Source organism: Mesoplodon densirostris, chromosome 3, assembly GCF_025265405.1.
Source record: "Mesoplodon densirostris isolate mMesDen1 chromosome 3, mMesDen1 primary haplotype, whole genome shotgun sequence".
Lineage (NCBI taxonomy): Eukaryota > Metazoa > Chordata > Mammalia > Artiodactyla > Ziphiidae > Mesoplodon > Mesoplodon densirostris.
The window spans coordinates 32,322,470-32,339,442 of NC_082663.1; the positions used below are offsets into that span (position 1 = coordinate 32,322,470).

The 16,973-nt window shown below is 42.3% G+C and overlaps 1 protein-coding gene across 3 annotated transcripts in view; it reads left to right on the forward strand.

The window, feature by feature from the left end:
• Positions 1-16,973, forward strand: part of EGFLAM (EGF like, fibronectin type III and laminin G domains) — a 190,202-nt gene that overhangs the window by 45,554 nt on the left and 127,675 nt on the right. For 2 of the 3 annotated variants that reach the window (XM_060091647.1, XM_060091650.1), the window contains exons 2-4: positions 9,479-9,588; positions 10,769-10,852; positions 14,126-14,152. In XM_060091647.1, the coding sequence (XP_059947630.1) occupies positions 9,479-9,588; positions 10,769-10,852; positions 14,126-14,152 (221 nt within the window). The remainder of the gene's footprint in view (positions 1-9,478; positions 9,589-10,768; positions 10,853-14,125; positions 14,153-16,973) is intronic. The other variant, XM_060091651.1, reaches the window with a different exon arrangement.

Consider the following 16,973-nt stretch of genomic DNA (forward strand, 5'->3'; position numbering starts at 1 on the left):
AGTTCCATTGTGAGCACAGCTCTGAACAGTTGGTGGTGCTGCTCCAGGCACTGGGTTGAGGAGGATTCTGAGGCCTCCATGAATAGGAGAGAATGGACTTCCATGTGATCAGTTTGATGCCGAGGGTGACTTTCAGGTTTCTGGACATCATGGTGGATGATGATACCACTTACCAGAACAGGGATTACTGGAGGGGCTCAGGTTAAAGAGAAAGATGATGAATTCACTTTTGATCTGTTGAATTTGAGAGGCCTGTGTGACATCTGGGTCCACTTGGCAGTTGGGTACGTAGACCTGCCCTCTGGAAGAGAGGACTGGGCTGGGGAAATGGAATGGGGGGGAGGGGGGAGCCCACCAGCATATATGTGGCAATGACTGGCAGGGATGAGAGCACCCAGGAAGAGAGTGTAGTGGAGCTGAGAAGAGGGTGTTCAGCAGAATCACCAAGAACACAAACTTTAAGGGGTTGAGAGAAGAAGATCATCTCTTCTCTGTTACTACTCACTGTCTCTATCCCCTGCCCCGTTGATAAGATCTTACATCAGTAGACTCTAGACCTCAGTTTCTTCATCTGTAAAGTGGGAATAATGTCTCCTTCCTCTATCCCATACTCTTATGAGGATCAGTTGATTTCTGGTGACACGTTGTAGGTTGAACAAACATATTTACTACCGGTCCCTAAAAAAACCCACTAAAATGCTTGTCAGCTGGGGCAAAGAGCATTAACCAGCAGGACAAATGGATCAGCAGATGGCAGTGATGAAATTTTGGAAACTGAAATGCCCATGGACAAGTGGCAATGTATTTGTAAACCAAAGAATGGTGGTTGCTAAGCCAGCAGTGAGGGGAAGATCAGAAGCTGGCTAATACTTGAATAGTGCTTTAAAATACACAAAAGTTTTCTTCTCTCTCTTTTTCATTCTCTCTCTCTTTTTTCTCAGATCTCTTTTTCTCTTTTTTTTTTTTTTTTTGCGGTACGCGGGCCTCTCACTGTCGTGGCCTTCTCCCGTTGCGGAGCACAGGCTCCGGACGTGCAAGCTCAGCGGCCATGGCTCACGGGCCCAGCCGCTCCGCAGCATGTGGAATCTTCCCGGACCGGGACACGAACCCGTGTCCCCTGCATCGGCAGGTGGACTCTCAACCACTGCGCCACCAGGGAAGCCCCTCTTTTTCTCTTTAAAGGAATAAATGTTCAAGTAGAAAAGATACTGATACATTGTATGAATAAACCAGTTTATCCCTTCCTTTACCAGTGGACAATTAAGTTATTTCCAGTAAAAATATTAAATAAGAAATGTGCAGATAAAATCAGAGTACACAAACTCACATGGGGATAGGACACCAAATGGTTGTTACCTCTGGAAGAGAGGAATGGAGAATGGCGTTTCAGCTATATTTTATCCCATCCCCCAACATACATTTATTTATTTGTTTATTTATTTATTTATTTATTTCCAGCTTTATTGAGATATAATTGACATATAACATTGTGTAAGTTTAAGGTGTACAGTGTGGTGGTTTGATACATAGAGAGAGAAATGATTACCACAGTAAGGTTAGTTGACACATCCATCACTCACATAGTTAGCATTTGTGTGTGTGTGTGGTGAGAACATTTAAAATTTACTGTCTTAGCAACTTCCAAGTACTATTAACTATAGTCATCTTGCTGTACCTTAGATCTCCAGAACTTACTTATTCAATTTATAACTGAAACTTTGTATGCTTTGACCACCTTCACCCACTCTCCCTGCGCCCCCCCTACCTTTTCACCTTCTCCCACCTCTGACAACCACCAATCTACTCTCTGTTTTTATTATGTTTGGCTTTTTTTGTATTTCACATATAAGTGATATAATATGGTATTTGATTTTCTCTGTCTGACTTATTTCACTTAGTATAATGCCCTTAAGTTTCACCCATGTCATCACAAATGGCAGGATTTCCTTTTTTATGGTTGAATAATATTCCATTGTATGTATGTGTGTATATATCTATATCTATATCTACCACATATTCTTTATTCATCCATCAATGGACACTTAGTTGTTTCCACGTCTTGGCTATTGTTAATAGTGCTGCAATGAACATGGGAGTACAGATATCTCTTTGAGATCCTGTTTTCATTTCCTTCAGATAAAGATAACTGCCCAGAAGTGGGATAGCTGGATCACATAGTAGTTCTATTTTTAATTATTTGAGTAACCTCCAGACTGTTCTCCATAGTGGCTGTACCAATTAACATTCCCACCAACAGTGCACAAAGTTTCCCTTTTCTCCACATCCTTGCCAATCCTTGTTATTTCTTGTCTTCTTTTTTTTTTTTTTTTTTTTTCTTTTTGCGGTATGTGGGCCTCTCACTGTTGTGGCCTCTCCCGTTGCAGAGCACAGGCTCCGGATGTGCAGGCCCAGCGGCCATGGCTCACGGGCCCAGCCGCTCCGCGGCATATGGGATCCTCCCAGACCGGGGCACGAACCCGTATCCCCTGCATCGGCAGGCGGACTCTTAACCACTTGCGCCACCAGGGAGGCCCTTGTCTTCTTGATAGTAGCCATTCTCGCAGGTGTGAGGTGATATTTCCTTGTGCTTTTGATTTGCGTTTCCCTGATTTATGATGTTGAGCACCTTTTCATGTATCTGTTGACTATTTATTTGTACATCTTCTTTGGAAAGATGTCTATTCATGTTCTTTGTCCTTTTTTTTTTTCCTTTTTTTTTGCGGTACGCGGGCCTCTCACTGTTGTGACCTCTCCCGTTGTGGAGCACAGGCTCCGGACGCACAGGCCCAGCGGCCATGGCCCACGGGCCCAGCCGCTCCATGGCACGTGGGATCCTCCCTGATCGGGGCACGAACCCGCGTCCCCCACATCAGCAGGTGGACTCCCAACCACTGCGCCACCAGGGAAGCCCCTTTGTCCATTTTTTAATCATATTATTTGGTTTTTTGCTATTGAGTTGTATGAGTTCCTTATATACTTTGGATATTAACCTCTTATCAAATATATGGTTTGCAAAAGTTTTGTCCTATTTTGTTTCTTTTTAAAAAAGATTTGAAAATTCAAATAATAATAATAATAGCATTACATGTTAATTATTTTGAGAAAGGGAAAAGAAAATCTTCCAATCAGTATTCAAGGATACCTGAATGAGTATACTATAAAGGCAGCATGCTCAGAGCACTGGCTTCCTGACCAGCTCTAGTTTAGAATCTTCATGAAGCTGTGAGGCCAAGACCATGGTCGTGACCCCATCTCTCCTCCCCTACACATCGTGAGATCTGGCTGGGCCAGCCTCTAGGCCTTCCTGTCCTGTGAGGCCCTGTGTTGATGCCCCCTTGGACACAGTTACATCCAAAGGGACATAATTGTGAGATGTAATTTAGAATCAGAACTGTCTGAGAACTGAGGGCATAGGGAGCAAAAAATTGGGGGAAATACTGTTCTAGGTTATGGCCAGCCACCAAAGTAGGGCGGAGCAAGAGAGTGCCTGTTCTGTGTCCTTTATAATATCAGTTCCCCCCATTAGTGCTTCAGTCACTGTTGATTGACAAATCTGTGTGGCACTGTTTTCGGCAGCAATAGCCTCTTTCCTGGACACCTTCATTTTACTGTGATGTTGACTTGTGATATGGGAATATTATTTTATGCAGGTACATTACCTTTGGTTAAAGAGCTAGTAAATCTGCTTCTTTAATTACAAACTATTTTTAACTTTACTGTTAGATTGAGAGACAGACAACAAACATGAGACAATGCAGCCTCCCCTAAACCGACTGGTATAAACTAGTACAAAGGCTTCATGAAGCGTTATTTTATAGATTTCCTTTCGTTCTGAAGGAGCCTGGTCATACTGGCACCCATGCAACATTTGGTCTTTGAATATAAAAATACTTTTCCAGGTAATTTTTTCAAATTATGAAAAACAATATAATAACATTCTGTAAAGCTTACTAAATAGAAGAAAACAGGAAAAAAAATCATCCTTAATCTCAACTACCTTAATATAACAATTAGCCTTTTACTCTTGGCTTCTAGTTATTTTACAAATGAGTATTTCGTATGACTCTAATAAGAGTATTGATGGTAATTAGGTATACTTTTTATTTAACACTACATCCTAATTGTTGCTACAGAGTGATACAAGCCTCATTCTTAAAATAAACTTTTAATTTTGAAATTAATTTAGATTTATAGAGAGTTGCAAAAAATAATAGAATTCCTGTCTTTTACCCAGTTTCTCCTCATGTTAACATATTATATAACCATGGTACATTTGTCGAATCTAAAAAATTAACTAGTGCTAGTACTAACTAGTAATAGTACAATATTATCAAATAAACTACTGACTATTTAGATTTTACTCATTTTCCCACTATGTCCTTTCCCTGTTCCAGATCCTAAGAAACCATAATGTGTTTAGTCAAATCTCATTTTTGATGTTTGTATAACAGTCCATCTTGGTAATGTACCATTACTGACTTGACTTTTGCCCTGTTTCTAAATATTTAGATTGTTTATGGTCTTTCCATATCACAAGTGATCCTCTAAAGAACATCTTCAGGCGAGCAGCCTTCTCTTCTTTTAAGATTCTTTCCTCACGACAGACTGTAATCCCACCTCAGAGAGTCCAAGGGAAGGAACATACCTGTGGCTCTGGATATTGCTGCATTTTGCCAAATTGTCTTCCAAAATGCCTGCGCTCATTTACTCTGCCATAAGTAATTTTTTGAGACTAGCACATTTATGTACTCTTGTCAGCATTAGTTACTATCACTTAAACATTTTTGGCTAATTTAATAGGTGAAAATGACATCTCAATTTTAAGAAGTTGTATTTATTTGATAACTAGCAAATTTGAATATTTTGCCATGTGTATTTATCAGCTATATTTTCTCTTATGGGAGTTGTCTTTTCATATTTTATTTATTAGAGCCTGAGTATGTTTTTTCTCAGTATGTATGAGTTTTATAATAAAGGGATCCCTTAGCCTGCATTTTGCTGCAATTATTTACCTTTTGATCAGTTGTTTTTATTTTTTCTTTTGTAATCTTTGAAGAGCATAATGAAGTTTTATGACGTGGATCCATCACTTTTGATTTATTTTCTTTAGCACTTTTAAGCTTAGAAAGGTTTATCTTCAAAAAAAAAGTATCTGATTTTAAAATTCAATTCTTTTCCATAATTTGATTTCCCATCTTTAACCATTTGATTCATCTGAGATAGTTTTGGTGTTTGGCCCAAATGTCTGACCTGGCTACCTCTCACTCACCAGCTGCCGACTACCACACCTCCTACATCAGCAGCAGTCAAAGCTGCCTTTGTGATCCTAGATGAGTCGATGACATGCACCCCTCCCCTGCGCTGCCCAAGGCAGAATCCTTGGAGCTTTCATGACTCTCATTCATCACCCCACCCACATCTACTCAATCATGGCGCTCTGTTATGTGGTGTTTCCCCCGACTCTTTGAGGAAGAGTGTATACTGCTCCCTCTGCTTGGGACACTTCTCCATCCCCACTTTGTCACATTCTTATTAGTCTGCCAGGTGGAGTCAGGTGTGTCCTTGCTATGTGCCACCAAAGTGCCCCATCCTTCCTTTATGTTACTCACACCCAATTGTAACGTCCTGCTAACTTGTTGATGGTCCCCTGTGTCTCTTCATTATTAAGGTAGCCTCACTGACTAAGCCAGTGCCTGATACATATAGGAGCTCAATAAATATATGTTAGGTGTGTGGAAGATTGAATAAATGAAAGACTATGCCGATAAAAATAGAAGTCATATCTAGCTGTGTTCCAGCAGGGCTTGATTTGAATACGTTCTTAGAGAATATGAACATAAAGGGGATAGTATATTAGAATTCAGGCTTTTCATGGTACCAGCATGTCACAGATACTGTGGATTGGCTTGTTCAACAACATCCATTTTACCCCCCTTCTAGGTGTCATTACTGTAATGCAAAGGCTGGAGAAATAAAAACATTTCCCAGACTGCCTTGCAGTCAGTATTCTGGATGTAAATTAGGTCCCATCAATTAGATGCATTCTTAGGACTTACAGAAGACAGGAATGGGAGGAAGGCCACTTTCTGGCTGCTGTTTCTCCTGCCAAGCAAAACCATCAAAACATGACAACTCATCATTCCAAGGTTCACCACCACTTTCATGTGTGTCTGGAGGCAATTGTAGTGGTAAGAATGGCAGGATCAAGTGTGAAGGCTGGGGTTTCTTGCTTTTGAATCACTGCAATAGCGAATTAGCTAGTCATCGTCTATCTACCTATTATCTCTCTCTCTTTCTCACCTATTTATTTACATATTTATAAAATAGAGCTAATGGAGACTCCTGAATTCCAGTCCCCTAGTCTTTCCACCAATTTTGTAACCATGTTTCTGCTTAAAATACCAAGAGAGTTTTCTGTTTTCTGTACTGAACAGATCCACAAGGGATACAAGGACTGGTTTCCCACTCACTGACCCAAGTAGCCCAACTTGATAAGTTGTAATTTTTCCTAAAATGAAGAGAGTAGTGCTATTCCTAGGACCTAGGATGAGATTGTGCTTACTGGTTATTCTGTGCTCTGTGAGGGTTCTGTAAATCATTTCCACTATCTTTTCCCCCATTCCCAGCTTCCTTTGAGATTTTGATAGCATAGACCTCAACTCAGCAATAAAACTGCCTAGCAATAAATAATTATACAGCTGGACCCAAATGTAAAACTACACAGGAAAAAGTATAGGTAAATGACTCAGATCTTTGAACATATTAAGAGCTCTTTTAAATCAGTGGGAAAAAAAATAACCCAATTGAAAAATGTACAAAACACATGAAGGGAGGAAGAAAAATAGCCAAAGAAGAGATTAAAATATTTCTCTTTCTTTCTAGTCAAAGTAGCAACGATTTTAAAGTAATACTCAGATCTGGGGAAGATGTGTTCCTTATACTGGGCATTCTCATACACCTCCATAAGCTTCTAAATTGGTTAATTTTCTAGACGTAAGTTTGGTTATATTTATAAAAATCTTTAAAACATTCATTCTCTGGATCAACAGTTTTCAGCCGGAGTCAATTTTGCCTGCCATGGGGCATTTGACAATGTCTGGAGATGTTTTCGGTTTCCACAGCTACAGTTGGTGGGTGCTACTAGCATCTAGTGGGCAGAGACCAGGGATGCGTCTCAACATCACCCTACAATGCACAGGACAGCCCGCATGAAAAAATATACAGCCCGAAATGTCAGTAGAGTGGAGGTTGAGAAATTCTGTCTTAGACACAAAAACTCTGCTTTGAGAATTTACCCAAATGAAAAAATTGAATGTACTTCTAGATTCATTTATTAAATCCTTTTTGGAGAGCAACAGGTCAGTAGCTATTAAAAATTAAGATGCATATGCTCATAATTTTTAATAGATATCCATCCTAGAAATGCTCAGATTTTGTGCATGAAAAGGCACACACACAGATGTTCTTCTCAGCCTTATTTTTAACAGTGAAGTTCTGGAAACAACCTAAATGTCAATTACTGGAGTAACAGTTAATGTCCGTGCATGCTCTGCATAGCAGAGTATTTGGCCATCCCACTGCCCACTACTCTTTTCCTATCATCCTGTCCTCCTTTGGGAAACTCCTGTACAGTGGATAGGCTTGGTGGAAGAACTATTTCCGGGACTCCATTCATCCTGTCCGTTTCCAGTTTGGAAACCAGAAAAAACTGATCTTTCCTCTCTGATCCTTTGGTCACATGACATGTTTGTCACATGACATAAGTTTGGCCAATCAGATGGGACTTTAAATCTTGAACCAAGGCAGAGCCCGAGAATAGTTGAAGATCAAATCCCTGAGTGGCAGCACTGGTGGCAGTGGTAGGTGTCTATGGCAGTTATTGCCAATTGATGACACTGAACCTCTGTTACTTGGTCCACCAGAAAGGCCTTCGATTTTGTTATTGAAAATATTGGTGGTGGAAGGCCCCAGCAGTAGCCCAGTAAATAGACACATTAGATCTCTGTGAATTGCAAACAAAGTATCTCAGCTGATATGCTGGAGAATTATACACAGTCACTAAAAAGAAAGATCATCAGGACATATTAGTAAGTGGAAAATCAAACTGACGAACACTCGTTCACTAAAGGAACGTTTATTGAACTCTTCCATTTATTAGTGTCTGTGCTCTGAACAGGACATACCTAGTTGCTGCCCTCATGGAGCACTATTTTAAAAAGCAAAATATCAGAAATAAATTGTGTCTAACAATAGTGGAATGAGAGACACTATAAATTATGGCACATGCATTATATGGAAGAGCTAACAGCCATTAAAAATAAAAATAATTATTTTGATTAGTAAATACATACTATCAGTTTATATATATATTAATATTTATATATATACACTATATATACTAAGTCAAATAAGAATATATATGAATATATATTGAATATATATTGAATATATATAATATGAATATATATGAATATCATATGTAATGAACACAATAAACAATTAAAGTTATATATACATTATATAAATAAAAATATACATATGTTTGTATGTGTGTGTGTGTATATATATATATATATATATATATATATATATATATATATATTTCAAAAAATTCCATGTAACCAAAAGGAGGTATACTATATAAAAATGTTGGCAGGACTCATTTCTTCTTTTTTTTTGCGGTACGCAGGCCTCTCACTGTTGTGGCCTCTCCCACGCTGCAGAGCACAGGCTCTGGACGTGCAGGCTCAGTGGCCATGGCTCACGGGCCCAGCTGCTCCGCGGCATGTGGGATCTTCCCGGACCAGGGCACGAACCCCTGTCCCCTGCATCGGCAGGCAGACTCTCAACCACTGCGCCACCAGGGAAGCCCAGGACTCATTTCTGAATGATGGAATTTTTTGTTTTTGTTTTCTAAATTTTGAGATCTGTGTATGTTGTTTTTATAGACATAAAATTTATTGTTTATAACCATAAAATTATTTAAGGTAAGAATACAGTAAAACGTTTGAAATTTCCTAACCCCATTTTATACTAAACCACATTTTTGAAATATTCAGCAATAAGAATATACGAGCTATATAAACAGAATCTATATAACATATCTATAAAACATATATGTTACTGAGTAAACCAAAAAAAATTCACTATCTTGCTTTAATACATTCCAAGCGCCTTGGTCTGTGCTGCCCTGAATCTCCCTTTGCTGGTCCTTGAGGTATTAGGAGTTACAGAAGGGACTGTGGGCGATAGCTGGGCTGATTTCCCTCCCATTGCCAGTTCGGGAGGGGTCCGTAGAGGTCTGGTGAAGTCAGCTGCCACAGGTGTGGCCTCCTGGAGAGATGTCTGAGTTTCTGGCCTGTGAAATCATCTTTAAGTATGCTCTCCATCTATAAGCACACACTCTTATATCTCGTGTTAAGTGTCCTCAAGCTGGGATGCGTGGAGCTTTAACACCATCTCTTTTGCTTTGGGGCAGGCAAGGTGGGGCCGCCTCTTGATATCATGCTGGAGGCACTGAACTGTACAGCTTTCAGCGTCCAGTGGAAGATGCCAAGGCATCCTGGGAGCCCCATCATGGGGTATACTGTGAGTACCTGGCACGGGAATTTCTGTAGTGGGTGTGTTGGGGTAACTTCCTCCTTCCCATCTCCTGTATACGGCCTCCTGATACCAGCCTTCCCGTGTGGGACTTCATTCTCCCTCCGTGAAACCAGAGGAGATGTTTCCTTTTAAGGTCATTTGTAAGTGCCCTGAAATTCAGTTGGCTCTACTGAGTCCTTGCTCTGTTCAGGGATGGGAAAATATAAACTCAGTAGAAGACATGCTTCCTGATCTCCAATTGCCCACAGTTAAATTTGGAGACTAAAGCAGAAACATGGGAAATAATAGGGAGTCACTGTCCTATTTTGTCAATCAGACAAAATAATGTAAAATCTGAATGAAAGTGACCGGGTGGACAGGCAAAGTGGAGAAGGGAACAGAGAATGCATTCCTACCTCCGAGAGTTTACAAACTGACCCTTTTTCAGTTTACCAAAATCTTTTCTTTGAACAATGTTTTCTAAAAATGAGTCAACTTTTAGAAGTTAGGATTGGGATTGACATATATCCACTAATATGTATAAAATGGATAACTAATAAGAACCTGGTGTATACAAAAATAAATAAAATAAAATTCCAAAATTCCAAAAAAAAAAAAAAGAAGTTAGGAGATTTCAGATAAATACCTGAAAGGCTGAAATCTCTGGGACTATCCAGAGAGCTGGCCACCCCAGGCTCACCTTCCTATGGGGCGCCAAGCCCACTGGAGCTGAGCTGCCCACCGGGATGTAAACCCCCCATAAGACCCCAGACCCACCATTCCCTCCTGTCTCCCCTTCACCAAGGGAGAGAAGCCATGTATCATGACCCTTGTCCTGTTGTCCTCTTAAAGTAGAGAAATGGATTTCTAGACTCAGGTAGAATCAAAAGTGGGAAAATGAAAGATTACCTGAGAGAATCATGGCTTCAGGGAAAATACTAGGAGCCGGGTCCAGCCCTCTCCATTCCACTTTACTCCGTGTCTTCCTCTGGGTCTCGGCAGGCTTAGGAGTTTGCAACTCTGGCCAGGTATGTCTGATGTTTGCTGACAAGGGACTAGTGTGAGAGAGGTAAGGCAGCGTGCCTCAGGACCCGCTGTGGTTGTGAGTACAGTTCGAACCACGGGCCCTTGGTCTGGTGGAGACGTGCTGGCCCCGCTCTCACCCGGATGTCTGCATCTTTTCCAGGTCTTTTACTCTGAGATCGGTGTAGATAAATCCCTGCAGGAGCGGTCCCACGGTGTGCCACTTGGCCTGGATACCCTGACCACAGTGAGTAGCTCCATCCTGGAAGCCTCCTAAAAGCACATCCCTGGTTGGCATTTCATTGATATTCAGAAGGATTTCTAATTTGGTGTGTATATGAATGTATAATAATAATAATAATAGTGACAACAACGAAAACTAATATTTGTATAGTCCTTTGGAATTTAGAACGTCTTTCGTGGCCATAAAGCCATCACGTGCATGTGTATCTCCAGAAAGGCAGCCATATGAGGAAAGCTTCCAGAAAGGCAGCTTCCATGCTGGACTCAGCCCACCCCATTTATCCTGCGAGAAAACAGCTATCTTACAGCTGTTTTTTTCCCCTTCTTTTCTCCATAAAATTCAATTCTGATTTTTTTTGAAATCCCAATAAAGCTTTATAAATAAATATGACACATTTGTATCTTCTCAACTCCCTGCAGACACAATGCAGAAGAAAACGATGTAATTGGAAATGTATATTCAAACGGTGCAAGTTGTTTATTTTTCTCCCCCAGCCGGCATCCTGTCCTTCCACTAACCAGTTGCTGGCTCTTCATCTATTTCTTTTCTGTTTCCTGTCAAGGTCTCTTGGGGTGAATTTCTCTGCCTTAGGCACGTTCTGTTTTCTTTTCTTTCACTCGCAGCCTCCTTCCCCATTCTACTACAATTATTCTACAGGCTAGAGCCTTTCTAATTGCTCTACAAGGAGTCAGCATCAGTGCCCAGAATACCGTAGCTATAATGGTGGAGGAAGAGGTGGTGTTTGTAACTCCTATTTAGTAAATGCCTGCGGGGCACAGCACCTAGAAACTTATTTGTCATCCGTGAATGAGTAGCTGTCACTTACTGAGAGTCTGTTACCTGCCAGGCACTCTCCCTCATGCTTTTACATTTGTTCTTCCATTTCATCTTTACAACTATCCTGTGACCGCATTTTCCTGACAAGGATGCTGAGACTCAGAGAGGTGAAGTAACGTTCTTCAAACCATACATCAGCAAGTAACCGTTGACTGTAAACCTAGGGCAGACTGAATTCTGGGTCCTGCTCTGGCTATTTTTACCAAAGCTCTCATGACTCAAAAAAGAAGAGATGCACGTGTTCGGCTTATTTGTATTTTGCATGCTGCTTTTATTCTCAGACTTTTGCTTAAGTACCCCTCATTTGCCTCAGGAGCCCTCAGCCCCAGCCTCTGTGGTTTAGTCTATCCTGAGGTTGGGAGATCGGGTTGGCTGCACCTAGGCCACCACGGGTTGAGGTGCCATCTCCCCTTGACAGTACTGGAACTTTCAACGAGCCCCTGGACCCCACTTTGGGACTGACATCATCCCTAGTGGTGTTCCCAGCTGCCCAGCCTCCTGTCCTGCAGTGAGTGTGGCTCACGCACAGCCTGTGCAGAGAGGGCACAGTGCTGGTGACAGGGGTCCTGGACCCCGCATAGTGCCTCTGAAATCAAGATCCTGCCCCATTACATGAAGCCCGGCCCGACACTCTGGCATTTCTGGGAAGGCCACTGCAGTGCCAACAGAAAGCAGAGGCCAGGAAGGGAGACAGGCACCCTGGGCTTCCAGACCTCCTTCCTCCACTTACAGGTTGGGTAACTTTGGCCAAAGCTACTTAAACTATCTAAACCTCAACTTTCTCCCATGAAAGGGGTGTAATACTTATACTGTTGTGAGTGGCAAATAAAATTGTGCATGTAAAAGCCTTTAGTAAAAAGTAAGAAGCCATATAGATGTTAGTTGTTATTCCTGATGATCATTGCCTTTATGTTAAATATATTCTCTCCATTAACTACACCGAGGTGTTAGAATATGCTACCAAATTATAGCATTTGATTACCTTGCCGATTTCAACAAACCTGCACGGTTGCTACTCTCTACCCAGCATGAGATAACACACGGTCGCTGTTCTTGGGCAGCTTTTGGTCTCATTGAGAAAACCACACTTACATTGATAAAACAATTAGAGAGCAACATGAGACCAGATGTCATTTACATGCCACTTACTAGACAGACTGAGGTTTTGAAGACGGAGAGATTAGTGTAGGAACAAGTGGTCAAGAGGTAAAAGTGGGGGCTGAGAATTGAAGCAGGGGCAGTTTCTGGAAAGGCAGAGGAGAGAGAGGGGCACTCAAGTCGAAAGGAATGGTTTGAACCGAGGGAATGAACACATATGTGTAGTACATGCTCGTGGGCTTGTGTGTTTGGGCAGAGGGGCAGGGGAGGTGCAGAATACAGAGAATGGAGAGAGGAAATGATGACTAGACATAAAGGCAGCAAGTCAGGAAGGGGGAGGGGAGTGGTCTGGTACAGCAGAGGGGGCTCTGGATTTAGATGACTTGCATTCAGATTCCTGTATGACGACAAACCAGCTGGGTAACCTTACGGGGTCTCAGTTTCCTCATCGACAAAACAGGAACTGGAATAGGAGCTATATCACGGGTAGCGTATCTGTGGTTCCCAGCCTGTGTGCTTCAGGGCTCTGCAGCAAACTCACAGGGGTCTTGTGGAATATTTGAACTTTGCACGGGAAACAGCAACATCTGTGTAAACTACTACTACCAAATCTTTTGGGTATAACTATTGAATAAATGGAACTGTTAAGGATTTTTTCTGGATTAGAGGTGCTTTAAAAATAATACTGTGGGGGCTTCCCTGGTGGTGCAGTGGTTGAGAGTCTGCCTGCCGATGCAGGGGACACGGGTTTGTGCCCCGGTCCGGGAAGATTCCACATGCCGAGGAGCGGCTGGGCCTGTGAGCCATGGCCGCTGAGCCTGCGCATCCGGAGCCTGTGCTCCGCAACGGGAGAGGCCACAACAGTGAGAGGCCCGCGTACCGCAAAAAAAAAAAAAAAAAAAAAAAAAAAAATACTGCGATACTAAAGGTGCCATGAACAGAGAAAGTTTGGGAACCTCTGTACTCCATCACATCATCCTGTAGCATCCTACAGACCTCAATCTGTCTAGTAAGTTGCATGTAAATGACATCTGGTCTCATGTTGCTCTCGAATTGTTTTGTCAGTGTAAATGTGGTTTTCCCAATAAGACCAAAAGCTGCCCAAGAACAGCAGCTTTTAATGTTGTGGGCATTAAACAAGGTCATGGTCGTAGAAGCCTCAGCACCACATGCAGCACAGAATAAGAACTGAGTGAGGGTTCAAGAGAAACCACATTGCCAAGGTATGTGTTTGCTGCCGTTGGCAGTACGTGGTGGAGGGGCAGCTACTCTACGTGTTCATTTTAGTTCCTGCAAGCTTTCCTTTCCTTTTCATATTGTTCTGTTTTTTCTCCTCTCCAGGGACGATTGGATCATCAGATGATTTTTGTAAGTATGCTTGCGAAAAGTTAAACCCTTGTCCCAACCCTGGATTCAGGGGGTCTCTTTTCATCAAAATGTTGATTTTTCTGCATCTCCCTCGCTGATGAAGGCCCACGGAGAGTGCTTGGTTCTGGTGGAAGCAGCAGTCGCGGAGCGTACCGGGTGAATTTTGAATCATTTAGAGAGAAACTGGTTTTTTTTTTGTTTTTTTTTTGCGCCATGCGGGCCTCTCACTGTTGTGGCCTCTCCCGTTGCAGAGCACAGGCTCCGGACACGCAGGCTCAGCGGCCATGGCTCACGGGCCCAGCCGCTCCGCGGCACGTAGGACCTTCCCGGACCGGGGCACGAACCCGCGTCCCCTGCATCGGCAGGAGGACTCTCAACCACTGCGCCACCAGGGAAGCCCGTAGAGAGAAACTGTTTTATCTCACATGGTAGAGTAAGGTTAAGAGTAACGTTTTTAAAGGTTGAAGTAATTTAAGTTCTGTTCCAAGACGAGGTGAAAAAGATTGAAAAGGAGAGAAGATATTTCAACTAGCGAGTCCCACTGTGAGGGGAGCTCCTTCACCCCCTTTTCTAGTGAGCCCCAGTGCGAGGGGAGCTCCTTCATCCCCTTTTACTTCTTCTTTCCTCACTGCCTCTAACAATCCTAGACCTTCTCAATGAGGCAAAACCGGGTCACCTAAACCTGGTTGATTGACTTCCTGGAAGAATGCAGAACAGAGGATTGGTTCGATTCAACTGAAGAAATGACCAAAATAACCTGGTGGATTATGTGGAATCCTGATGCACTCTTTGATAGTCTGCCTATATAAAGGCTTCTGATTTGATTAGCATTTGACACTTAACCTTTTCTTAGAAGAACAACCAGCAAGTTTCATCCCGGAAAAATAAACAGTAAAACAAATCAGGACAATTTGGTGATGTTTTTAGAGTTAGAAATAGAAATGGATGCTTAAACTGGTGGTCTTCAACACTTTTTGTTCATGCATACCATCAGTTAAAAAATATTTGAACATATACCAATATATGTATATGTATGTATTTGTAAATTATACATCTGCTACTCTACATATATATTGTGTACATTATAAAATCCCACAGCATTTTAAAGGAGGAGATAAAATAGAAGCAGAAAGTTCTTATGTTTTCTTCCAACATCTCAGTAGATTGTCTTGCTCTCTCAGGGGGATGCACCACTGCCCTGCTTTGGAGTCCACTGGTCTGGCTGACCCAGAATAGTGATTCTGTTTGGGTCTTATCCAGGGTTAAGGGATAAAGCAGACAGGAATCATGAGACTTGCATCTAGTCCCAGCTCTGTCACTAGAGCAAGGGTAACTGTGGGCAAGGTCACTAAACCCCCTTGAACCTCTCTTTGACTATAAAATGAAAAGGCCAATTAGTAATGGTTGCCAACTGGGCGATTCTTTGTTCCCTGTGGGCATATGGAAATAGGTGTGGGCGTTCGAGTGAACTAGCTTCAGGGATACTGACTCTCCTGCAATATGCAGGGTAGATCCATACGAGGAAGATTTGTCCAGCCCCAATGCTGCCCCTCTTGCAAAACCCTGGAAAATACTCTATGTTTCTGTGACCACTCAGGGAATGGAAATCCCTCCACTCTGGCCTGCACAGCCTTCCTCTGGACCTTTGGAAGAAGGCTGTTTGGAAGAGAACCCTTTTCTATTTCCCTGTGCCTTCCACCTAATGATGCTAAATATTCCCAACTTCTACTAAGGCAGCCGAGGCACAGACTTAACTTACAGAGTCAACTGTGAAGTTGAACCCAAGGTTACTAGCTACCAGTGAAGGTTATTTTAGAACAATTGTAGAATTTCCATGTTGAAACTTTGGCCCAGAGAAGTTAAGTGACATCCCGAAACCACACAGCTCTTTGGCTCTAGAGTCTGGGTCTCCTGGCTCCTAGTCCAGTGCTGTCCCACTTCATGCCTCCTCTTCGCTGTGCTCACTGGATGCCCTCCCAGTGTAGGGGCTACTTGTCCAGACTAGTGAACAAGACAACATACAGCTTCATTTCTGGAAACAAACCACCTGGGTTTCCAGCAGTAGGAGAAAAGTGCAGCATGGAAGCGGGTAAAGGTGAAGTTTGATTCAAGGTCAGAGATTTAAGTTCAGAGCCATTCAACACGGTTTCATCATTGCAAAGTGAACAGAGATTCAGTTAAGAATTGTCCCATCTTTTCAGGGGCTCCTCTTACATAGCTATCCAGGTTGTTTTTGAACACTGAGTCTAGCATGAATTAGAATGAAAGTTTAGCAGTCCCCAGATCCCAAATAACAGTGATCTTAACAAGATGTGCATTCCTGTTCTGTCATGTAATGGTCTGGATATAACCAGTTTAGGGCTTTTCTGGTGGCTTCCTTGTGCCAGGTTTCTTCCATCTCATTGCTTTGCCAACCCCTCTGGCCTGCTTCCCCATCGTCCAAAATAGCTTACTGCCTCATCCACATTCTAGCCAAAAGATGAGGAAAAGGGGAAAGGGAACATATCACTATTGAAGGAATAATTCAGAAATTGCCCTCAGCGTTTTTGCTCACATCCTATTGGACAGAATTTAGTCACATGGGCACATCTAGATGCAAGGGAGGCTGGGAAATGTAGTCTTTGAGTGGCTGTGGTCCAACGAAATGTACAGGGGTTCTATTACAGGAAAGGAGAGAATGGATACTAGGGGCAGAGCGTCATTCCTATCACAGACTGTGAATGGAGGGAATAGATCTGGTGCAGTAGACATGGAAAAGGCAGTTGGACATCTGAAAAACAAGGTGCTAGCCTGAGGATTAGATGTACTCCTTTCTGAGTCA